The sequence below is a fragment of the Cryptotermes secundus genome, unplaced genomic scaffold (genome assembly GCF_002891405.2).
Source record: "Cryptotermes secundus unplaced genomic scaffold, Csec_1.0 scaffold11150, whole genome shotgun sequence".
Taxonomy (NCBI): Eukaryota; Metazoa; Arthropoda; class Insecta; order Blattodea; family Kalotermitidae; genus Cryptotermes; species Cryptotermes secundus.
This window is the reverse complement of record NW_019733716.1, coordinates 23,069-34,205: the sequence shown is the minus strand read 5'-3', so window position 1 is coordinate 34,205 and position 11,137 is coordinate 23,069. Positions and strand designations below refer to the sequence as shown.

The window sequence follows — 11,137 nt, the reverse complement described above, 5'->3', positions numbered from 1 at the left end:
TTCCCGAAGCAAAGACTGTCAATCACTGAGTGTCAAGGCTACCCACTTGATGTAACTGGAGTAATCCTAGGAGAATGATAGGATTATAAGGTTTATCATCGTAGCATGTGAAATTTTATTTGTAACGTGGGGACGGTCCGTTATATGTGTAAGAAGTCTTGTATTGTTTGATTTTAACTTAAGTGTAATTTGGTACGTGAAGGGCGTACGTGAGAGTGTCATCAAATCAGAGAAACTTCTTTCATCACATGTGTTTCGGAAGTTACCTGATTTAACGGGGGAGTTTGTAACCGTACGCACGCTTCACGGAAGTATCTTATCTGTTTATGCTTGGCGATTGGGTTTGGCTGTGGAAGTGAGATGCCCCGGAGGGTTCATGGTCCTCTGAACTGGCCTTTTGTTGCGAGGGACTGAAGGGAGGTTGGTGAGTCCATTGTATTCAAGGGGAAGTAGGTATACCTTCTTTCGTCCGTGCCTGTGGGGGTGGAGGACCTGTGGCTCGAAGCTTCGAGAAACTTCTAGAAGGTGTGCAGACCGGAAGTGGTCCATGCATTTGGTCATGAAGCCCTCCCAGTGGAAAGTTCGAGATGGTTAAGAGCGTGGTTTCTGGAAGCAGCAGCGGGGGTAAGAGGCGGTTAGTGAGTGGAAGCCGANTGTCATGTCCCATTATATTAGCTGCTCTGAGTAAAACCAGAAGTGCCTTTAAGTATGAGTTGCATTTGCTTGAGTTTTTGAATTCAGGACTTCATGATTACAAGTCCTGGCTCTAATACTGATTCCACCCTAGCAAGAAATGGCATAATTCATCTGATGTTTTGCTTGTGTCTGCTGTAGCAAACATATTTATATTTGGCTTATTTATTTCAGGGCATCTTACATAGAAATTTACAACGAGAAAGTAAACGATTTACTTGAAAAAGGTAAAACTGGCTTGAAACTTTGTGAAGTGGAAGGTAATGTCTTTATTTCTGGTCTCAAGGAGGAAGTGGTTCATACACCTGATAAGGTAAAATAAGATTCATTTATGTGGCATGAGGTTATATACACTTTCTAAGGTTTTCTTTGAAAAATATGGGCGGAGGAAAGCTAAAAGTAATACATCAGAATGATGGCTGCATGAAATCTGCATTTAGCTTTCAGTCAGGTAACTAAAGAACATTGACATTCAGGATGCAAAGGATCAGAAGTGTATGTGAAAACTGTATTCTGGTACAGATTACACTATCCACCTTTTCCATCTTCTTTGTAGTCCGTTATGGCCAGAAGGCCTTAGTATTGAAATCTCTTTATTTTTTGATAATGTGTTTTAGGGAAAAATCTTTCACAACAAAATCATCCTTTGAGGAATCCATTCTGTCTTTGTCCAGTTTTATTAATGCTGTATTTTGTTTGTTTATTTATATTGATACTGGCTTGCATGGCTGGAATTTTATTACTGGCAGAGGCAGGATGTTTTCTCTTCGCAGCCATGTTCTGTTGAATTGTTACTGGGGTAGTGTGACCAAAGTTTGAAGCTGACTATCCATCTCTATCTAGGATGTGTGGAGGTTTACCTCCACATTTCTTCAGGCAGAGAGTTCTTGAATGACAGTTGTTAGCCTTCCTTTTTTTTGACAATGCTCAGAATAATTCGTGACACGGTTTTATAAGTTTGTATAATATGGTATAAGTTATATGTCTAAGAACATAATTTGCTAGATTTATTATGCGATATCAGTAATTTTGATGAGACTGAAATTATAGTGTGATGAATGATTTTTTTCCCGCCTTGGCACTACAGCCCCAGTGGGTCTAGGCCTACCTCCATGAACTCCGAATGAATGATTACTATATAATATTTTTATGTAAATTCTCCTTTTTATTTTTTAAAGGCTATATAGTAAGTCAGTTAATTGAAACTGAAAACTAAAAATGTGGTAGAATTCTACTGAAGAGCTCAAGAAATTTACATTTTCCAACATATTCACACATTGAGAATTAGCATTCATAACAGTAAAGATTCTGTCTGTTTTTTCTTTATTGTGCATATGATATGAGAGGAGCATTTATCTTTTTAATTCTTCTTAGATCATGCAGCTGATGAAGAGAGGAGAAAATATCCGGCATATTGGTGAAACAAATATGAATGAAATCAGTTCTCGATCTCACGCCATTTTTAGAATTGTAAGTTAATTATAATATATATTGCATTCTTTATTTTATTTTCGGGCAAATTGGAAAGATCTCTGGAAAGGATTAAAAGTGTGCTCAAATGAAGAGGTATATGGTGAACTCTTAATTATCCATGGAAACTGAGAAGGAAAGCAATGTGAATAATAAACAACCGATAATGCGAAGGTGTAGCAGTACCCAGTGTACAGTTGCTTTGAACCCTAAAAATTGCATAGTTATTACTTTGAAATAATCTTTTAAACTTGCATTTATTTAACTGTTTTCCCATTGTTTTAGAGTTTTTTGCAGTTGTACAAATTACATACCATAATATTGTATTTAAGCATCCTGTTGCATTAACATACATATTTATTTAATATTTAATTTGTGTATTTATTTCATACAATATATTTCATCTCCAATGCAAATTATTATTATTTACCGTTCTTCCTCATAACATGTTTCGGCTGTGTATGACCATCATCAGGTGTCTTCTGTTTCACTAAAATTGTTACAATGTATAGCATGTCAAAATTTCATATTGCTTGTGAACGTGATATTTCTAAATTAAAATATACCTTAATTATAACTAATTAAAATTAGTTAAAATGAAGTAATATAATGTTGTCCTTATGGTCATTGTCCATTCTTTTAAACAATATTTGTGTGAGGCCTCTTGTTTCTGGTTAATTTGCACAGCAATCCCTTTGCAGCATGGGTGTTATGTGTGTTATTTTGCAGTTCTTAAGGATGTTGATGTACTGTTATCGGTTTCATTATGTATGTCCCTTTGTCTGTATGTTCTTCACACTGCCTAACAATTTCAACATCGTTCAGCACTTTGTAACCTGGATCAGTACAGTCAACACTATCAACGTTTTCACAGATTTCTGTATTTTGAAAAATGGTGGTGAACTTGGCAGCTGAAATATCTTCCTCCCCACCAGTTTTATGATCATGAAGCATTTTTCTTTTCATCACTTAATTGTGTACCAGCCATATGGCAACTTATAAGGGTATCGAACAAAGAGCTTCCTCAAAACATTTTGAGATCATTGCATTTATCTGCATGTTTCTGTAAAACATATTGCCCATAGTGTCTTTTCATTGTGGCAGTTGTTCTCTGAATCAGAGTAGTCAGGTTAGGTGGCAAGTATTTCACAGATACTTTGCCATTGTCCGATTTCAATACACATTCATTTGGATGTGCTGAAACAATGTGTAACAACAGTACAGCCTCTTCTGGAAAACCCTTCCATCTCAAATGCTTATGCACCTGTGGCACAAATATGTTGTCAAACCTTGCTTTAAATATAGAATGATTCATCCATGTTGCCTTTTGATTGAAATTTATCACAGGCATATTTGTGTTTTTAGTTCCTTTGAGGGAATGTGGATTTTTGTTTTACCAACCACAAATAATTTTAATTTTATGAGAGCCACAGCAAAATACAGTAATTCTGTCCCTATTTTATTTATGAGATTGGAATAATGATGTCTATATTGGGAGATAATTCCACATAAGCGTTCTATATTTGCTCAGGGCTAAGTGTTACTGTTTTATGTTGCCTTCAAAAGTACTCCAAAATTCATTCATAACCAGTTCATTGCTACATATATTTCTATATCTTTGGCGCTCTCCCAAATATCATGTAACTGTTTGAATCATGTTAATCAGGCTGAGGGAGTACGGAAATCTCCTTCCATTCCTAATGCATTGAAAGAAGAATTTTGTGTGTTTAGGTAGATTATTCCATGAATAGAGGTACCGGTGCTCTTTACTGATGAAACCGTCAGTACTACAGTAGAACCTCGCTAAACGAGTATAATTCGTTTCAGAATCTTACTCATAATGCGAAACACTCGTTAAGCAAAACAATCTTTCCCATATAAATTAATGTAAAATACTATAATGCGTTCCATGCCGAAAAAAATACTCAAAAAATTTTATGTATAACGTTTATTCAAAGAAAATTATATATACATTGTTAACGAGTGTGAATCATCTTCATCTCTCTTCTTCTATGTGGAATGAACCAACCTGGAATGCAAATTCGATTTGCAGAAAACAAAAAAACGAAAAACAAAAAAATCAAAATAATTAGTTTATTATTTATGATACATATCTAATTCTTTTTTACTAGAAAGCTGTCTAGAGACATTTGTTTTTGCTGATGCTTCAAAATTTGGTGAAAATGCAACACAGCATTATCATTAAATAAATTTGTAGCGCGCATAGCCACTGCTTTATTAGGGTGATGCTTCTCAATATATGATGCAACAGTTTCCCATGCTTTCAGCATTTCTCTTATTACACCAGAAGATTGTTGCTTTGCTGTTACCTGCTCCTCCTCTGACAAACTCTCCTCCACAGTTTCTTGCTGTGAAACACAATGCAACTCCATAAGCTCTTCGGTGGTCAGCTCTTGGCTGTGCTCTTCCACGAGCTCATCGATATCATTGTTATCCACCTCCAGCCCCATGATCTTGGCCAAAGACACAATCTCGTTGACTACAGGCTCCACAGGTACTATCTCAAACCCCTCAAAGTCACATTCAACAACGCTCTCCGGCCAAAGCCGGGTTCTCTTGGTAACCCCTTCCCATGCCTTTTCGATCATCTTGAGGCAGGCAATGATGTGGAAGTGATATTTCCAAAACTCTCTGAGAGTGAGATTGGGCCCTTCAGTCACCTCAAAACAACGCTTGAAGAGTGCTTTAGTGTGCAGCTTCTTAAAGTTAGAAATAACCTGCTGGTCCATGGGCTGGAGTAACGGAGTGGTGTTGGGAGGCAGAAACTGGATCTTGATGAATTTAAATTCTTCAAGGAGGTCATCTTGTAGGTCTGGATGACGGGCAGGAGTGTTGTCCATAACAAGCAAGACATGGAGTGGCAGATTCATTTCAAGCAAATATTTTTTTATAGAAGGACCAAACACTTCATTGATCCAATCAGTAATAAGGTCACATGTCACCCAAGTCTTGTTGTTGGACCTCCACATCACATTTAGGCTGCTCTTCTGGACTTTACACTTCTTGAAGGCTCATGGAGTTTCTGAATGGTAAACAAGCAGCGGTTTAATTTTCAAATCGCCGCTTGCATTGGCACAAAATAGCAGCGTGAGACGGTCTTTCATTGGCTTATGATTGGGCAGTGCATTATCCTCTGCTGTTATATAGGTTCGCTTCAGCAACTTTTTCCAGAAGAGACCTGTCTCGTCACAATTAAAAACCTGTTGCGGCAGGTATCCCTCAGAATCTGTGAGCTTCTTGAAGTCGCCGATGAAGTTATCTGCTGCCTTTGTGTCAGAGCTTGCTGCTTCACTGTGCCTTACAACGCTGTGGATGCCGGTTCTTCTCTTGAACTTCTCGAACCACCCACGGCTTCCCTTAAATGCCTCTTCGGCCATTGATGATCCTGGCGTCTTCTTAAGGAGGACGGCAAAAATCACTTTTGCTTTCTCACAAGTGATATTCTCGTTAATAGTGTCGCCTTGCAATTGCTTTTTGTTTATCCATATGAGGAGCAACCTTTCAAGATTGTCGAGAATACGTAACTGTTGTGTAGATACTCTTGTCACTCCCTTTGAAGCATCTATCTCCTTAATCTTGTCCTTGTTCTTGAGGATAGTGCAAATCGTTGATGTAGACTGATTGTATGTGCGTGCTAGATCAGCCACGCTCTCACCTTGTTCTCACTTTTCAATGATTTTACGTTTTATTTCTACGGTTATTTTTATTCTCTTATGGCTGTCTTTTTGCGGCTTTTTCTTTGGGAACATTTTTGCAAAGGTTATTGAACTTGGCACAAAAAAAAATCACAAATAATATGTCTGAACACAAGTTTGGAAAAATGTATGATCACAAGCGACACTAAGATGCTAGCGGAATGAATGCTAAACACAGACTGATGTAGCAAGTGCACAATCCGGGACTTCCCCTCTCATCGCTCGTTATGCGAAATGTTGCTCGTTAAGCGAGTCATTTGTTTTTTACAATTTGTTTTGCTCGTTATGTGAATTACTCATTATGAGAGGTGCTCGTTAAGCAAGGTTCCACTGTATTAGATTGTTCATAAGATGACGGTGTCATTGTTTTTCGCTTTTTATACCACTAGTTCATCAGAAGTGCTAATTTATTTTTTATTGTTATCATTATTTCGCCCCCCCCCCTCCCCAAATGTTATGGGTAGTTCTCTTCCCTATATTAATTGTATTTGTAGATGAGTTGCCTTCTTCAAGCCTGTGTAGTGTTTCTAGTTTCAGTTTAATTGTCAAAACTACATGCTTATATTGTTCTACCGTTTTTATAACTTAGTGGAGAATAAAATATGAAGGGTTAAATAACATTACTGATTTGAAAGATTGAAGTAAAAAAGATAAACTCTACAAAATTAATCTGAATTAAATGTAAAAGACTTAGGAATACTCTATGACTAAAATCTGAAATTGAATATAATGTCCATAAAACTCTGTTTAATTAAATACAGAACAGAAACTAAAGAACTCTGTGTGAAATTAAAATTTATAAGAGGTAGTAAATTTTAGAGTCTGCTGGGGATGCTACTTGTCACGAAGAGCTAAGGAAGTTTCAAAACAAGAAAGCAGCCTTTGTTTAATAGTAATAGGCAAGCATGAAACACAATAGCGCAATAAAACAAAGCTGCATTGGGGTGAGCAGATATACCATCTATTGGGAATTGTGGCAAAGCATTACTGATGCATAGTGAGAATATTTTACTTGATGCCTCAATGTGCATTAAAGTCTGACATTTAATCTGAAAGGGACACTGGCTTTCCATTTGACGTTTCTATTTTATAGGTGTTCTTACTATATTAGTTTAATCCCTTGGGACCAGAACAGTTTTGCTTGTTATTATATCACTTATTGAGCATGTATCGAATAATTTGGATATTAAACTGAATCCTAAAGTATTATGAGGGTTTGAAAATAAAAGGTTTTTGTACGTATATTGTTAAGGAGCCCTTTTTTAGATAATGGCTGGTAATTTATATTTTTGTTTCTGTGGTAATGGCAGACATACCTTAATTATTATATGCTTTGGGAATGATATTAAACTTTATGATAAAAAGAATGTTTGAATTTTGGTTAAAATTTTTAATACAGTGTATAGTTTTATCCCATGTTTTTTGTGGGCATAAGACATCTGTCACTGTAACCTTTATCAGCCATTAGTCAAACTATTGTGTTGCACATACATGCAGCCAGAGGGCCTCACATCACAGATTCTTGAATACAGATACTGTGCCATCACACAAAAGTTAAAATCCAGCTGCCAGCACTATGATAGTGGGAGGTTTAAATCCCCTGATTCTAGATTACAAAGGTTAAGGGAAGAATGTAGATTGAGGGTGTTTGAGAACAGAATGTTGAAGAGAATATTAGGATCTGAGAGTTGGGAAGTAACAGATGTATGCAGAAAATTACATAATTAAGAGCTTGTACAATTTGCCAATTGTTATTAAAGTGGTCAAATCGAGGAGGGTGGTATGAATGGGCATGCATTACATATGAGAGAAGTACATACAAAATTGTAGTCAGAAAAACTGAAGGGAAGAGACCTCTTGGGAGAACTGAATAGAATTTTTCTTGTTCAAAAGGTGTCTAGTGGTGGGTTCGTGTAAGTAAAATAATGAACCTCAGGGTTCCATAAATGGCAAAGATCTCTTATGACTAACTGAGTGACTCTTAGCTTCTCATGAAGGAATCTGTGCCATAAAATTAGTTGCATTTCGTGTTCTTATAATGGTAGCATTCAATGCAGATTTGTCTAATTTGAATAATTTGGGTTTTGTAGATTATTGAAAGCCGTGTGCCCCATGAGGGGGAGGATGGTGCGGTTCAGGTCTCACATTTGAATATGGTTGATTTGGCTGGTTCTGAACGAGTAGATCAGATTGGATCCAAGGGAGATCGTCTTAAGGAAGGTTGCTCTATCAACCGTTCACTTTTCATGCTAAGTCATGTTATTTCACAGCTGAGTGAGGGGCAAGAGTAAGTACTCGCAATGATATGCAGTTGGAGTTAAAACAACGTCTTACAGGATGATACACAGTGAAAATTACCCAGCATATACCAAAATGAACTTTACAGGAATAGTTTGTTCATACTGCTTTTGCTGAATTCCTAATCATGAATGCTGAAAGTTAAGGGCAAATATTTGGCCCAGTGTCTGAGCTACTTCAGTTCAGGTCGCAATCTCACTTTTGATTTTCTTTTGATAAATTTTAATATTCTTCAATATCCTTACTGAGCAGATCAGCTCTAGCAGCAGTAGTTTTGGTTTGTGTTCAGGAAATTTCCAGTTCAAATCACATCTTGGTCACTAACTATTATGGCTTGGTTTTTTCATGGCTTTCCTCAGTCATTTCAAGGAAAGCAGAGGATAGTACCTGCAGTTAGACCCCAACCATTTTCTTCCATATCCTTTCCAATTTATTGTTCATTAAGATCCAGTCATTCAACACTGTATAGTCTGAGTTACTGACAGCATCATTAAATAAATTTCAAATAAATCAGTTCAATGCCTTTCGAGTCTTCCAAGAAACAGCCTTATAAGTAATTTCTCCTTTCAAAATTCTGCATATATTTCTTTTCTCTCTGCCTTAGTCACATGTGTAGCTCAATGTAATATTCATTTAACTAACCTAAAGTCATGAATTATTTCATGATGTAACATTCTTCTCCACATAAACTTTTCTCTCATAGGTTCATGTACAAGAGAAGGAGGTTTTATTATATCTGACATATACAGAATTTTAAAAATCTGAATAATACAGTTATCAATAGAAGATCCACATATTATATGCGTCTAATTTGTTATTCCTATGTAAGAGTTTTCAGTAAGAAGTTGGACTAGTTTTCTTTTTCTCTAAAGCCTTAAATTGACTGGTTATGTTGCAGTCAATATGTGAACTTTCGAGGCAGCAAACTCACGAGAATACTGCAGTCATCACTCGGGGGCAATGCACATACTGCTATCATTTGTGCAGTTACACCAGCTTCTGTTGTGGAAACTTCAAGCACACTTGGGTAAGATGTACATAATGAAAATTCCCTTTTGAATTTAAATTTAGAGTGCTATTTCATTGCATAATTTACATTCCATTTTCTGTTAAATTAAGAAAATAAATAAATCCCTGTATACGTTCTTGTCTAACATATGAAATTTGGTGTCAAGAAATTCTAAGTGGGGCAGAATGTATGAAATGTGGGCATGATCAAGTGGGAAGAGATTGTTTTCAGCCTTGTTCCACAGGAGTTCTCTGTTCGTATAATGTCAAATAATCTGCTGCGTATCCTTGCAGATGTGAATGAAACACATGATGCTGTCCCATGCCAAATTAAAATTATACAGACATTGAGATCTGATCAGGAACTTCCCTGTATATTAATTTGTTGATTCATATTTTACTTTAATAAAATCTTCTTGGGCTATTAGACATGTCAATCTGTTAAAAATCGCTAATATTTCAGGGACCATCTCTGTCCCCATCATCAAATTCTGATGTATAATATCTTATAATGTTTTACTTTCTTGAAAACTTTGTGTATTATTTAATTCAAATGTGTCACATATTGTATTCCCAGGAGGGACTCAAATTTCTTTTAGCTGCCATGACCAGACTGACTTTGGGGGCCCACCTAGCCTCCAATCCAGTGGGTACTGGCAGATCTTTCCCAAGGGGTAAAATGACTGTAGGTCACTTATCTTAAGCTGCTGCCAAAGTTGAGAACTCTTGGAGCTAGTCCTCTACTTCCCATGTGTCTTCATGATGTAGTGCTTAATTAAGCATGAGGACAACATACCCACTAAAATTCTGATATAGTATTCTTGCATTTAGTGAAGTTTGTTTATTGAATATTTTTCTGATCCTTGCATACAGCCAACATAAACAATGTATTATTTCTCATTTACTGAATTTTGATTTAGTATAAGAAATTTGTAGCCTTCCAAAGTGCATACTTTGATTTGATGTGAATATGGTCAGAAAGAAGACACAGTTGACATTATATTTTCTCTGCTGGAAATTAACTGTTTTACAAATGAATGTGATATGTGTAATTGCAGGTATTTGTGCAGCAACAGTTTCCATGAGCACTTCTAGAAAGAAATTACTTTATGTGTATGTTAAGAGCTATAAGAATATGAAGTTTCTTGATTTAATTTTTGAGCCGTCTGTCCGCTCTGGTACTATATGTACCACTTGTACTCTCTGGCACCTTTCGGCTCCGTCTACCCTTCCACAATCGGAGGGGGAAACGTTGCTCCGTCATACGGCTCTCGTGCTGTGCTCGCACGCTCCCTAAGTTAGTGTAAGGGATCCAAGCTAGCAGCGAAGTAAATCTAGTTACAAATGATGGCAATCAATATAATAACAAATAACAGAATTTAATAAAGACAATAGAAATTAAACAGAACAACTGAACTAACTGCACATTTACATGCTCGCACACAGCGGCATCTAACTCGGGCAGAATGGCCCATATTTACTGGCGCAACAATTTGCCTTGGTTGCATGAAAACATAACTACTACATTATAGCCGGGCCACAGGCTGAGTCTAAACTAAATACACAATATAAATTATAAAAACAGATTTAACCAAACTGGTACGAGTCGCCGCCGTCCTACAAACCCAACGACGGGCGACCGCGGGCGATCTCGCCGGCCGCGAACCAGCCCAGTACTTGCCGAAACCAAATTTGGACTCCCAGCCGAACAAGAATTTGACAGTCGCTCTGGCTGGCTCAGCGCCGCAAGCAAGGCCCTATGGCTCCATAACCAGAACTGAACTCCGTACTCGAATTAACTTCCAAGCAAGGCTCCCAGGGGTAGAAAGGAGGGGAGAGGGCAACACCACGTGACCCAGTCCCGCATGGGGATGGGGTGGGGGATAAGTTTAAGAACCTCGATCAAGGGGCTGGAAGCCCATGACGTCATACCGGAGCCACTGCATGGCTCA

The 11,137-nt window shown here is 37.3% G+C and overlaps 1 protein-coding gene across 1 annotated transcript in view; it reads left to right on the top strand.

Annotated features, from left to right (window-relative positions):
* LOC111868176 (kinesin-like protein KIN-7I) overlaps nt 1-11,137 on the top strand; it is a gene marked incomplete at its 5' end in the record, with an annotated part of 46,470 nt that overhangs the window by 17,731 nt on the left and 17,602 nt on the right. Inside the window, 4 exon segments of the mRNA XM_033752948.1 lie at nt 868-1,006; nt 2,068-2,163; nt 7,970-8,166; nt 9,076-9,204. Of these exon segments, the coding sequence (XP_033608839.1) occupies nt 868-1,006; nt 2,068-2,163; nt 7,970-8,166; nt 9,076-9,204 (561 nt within the window).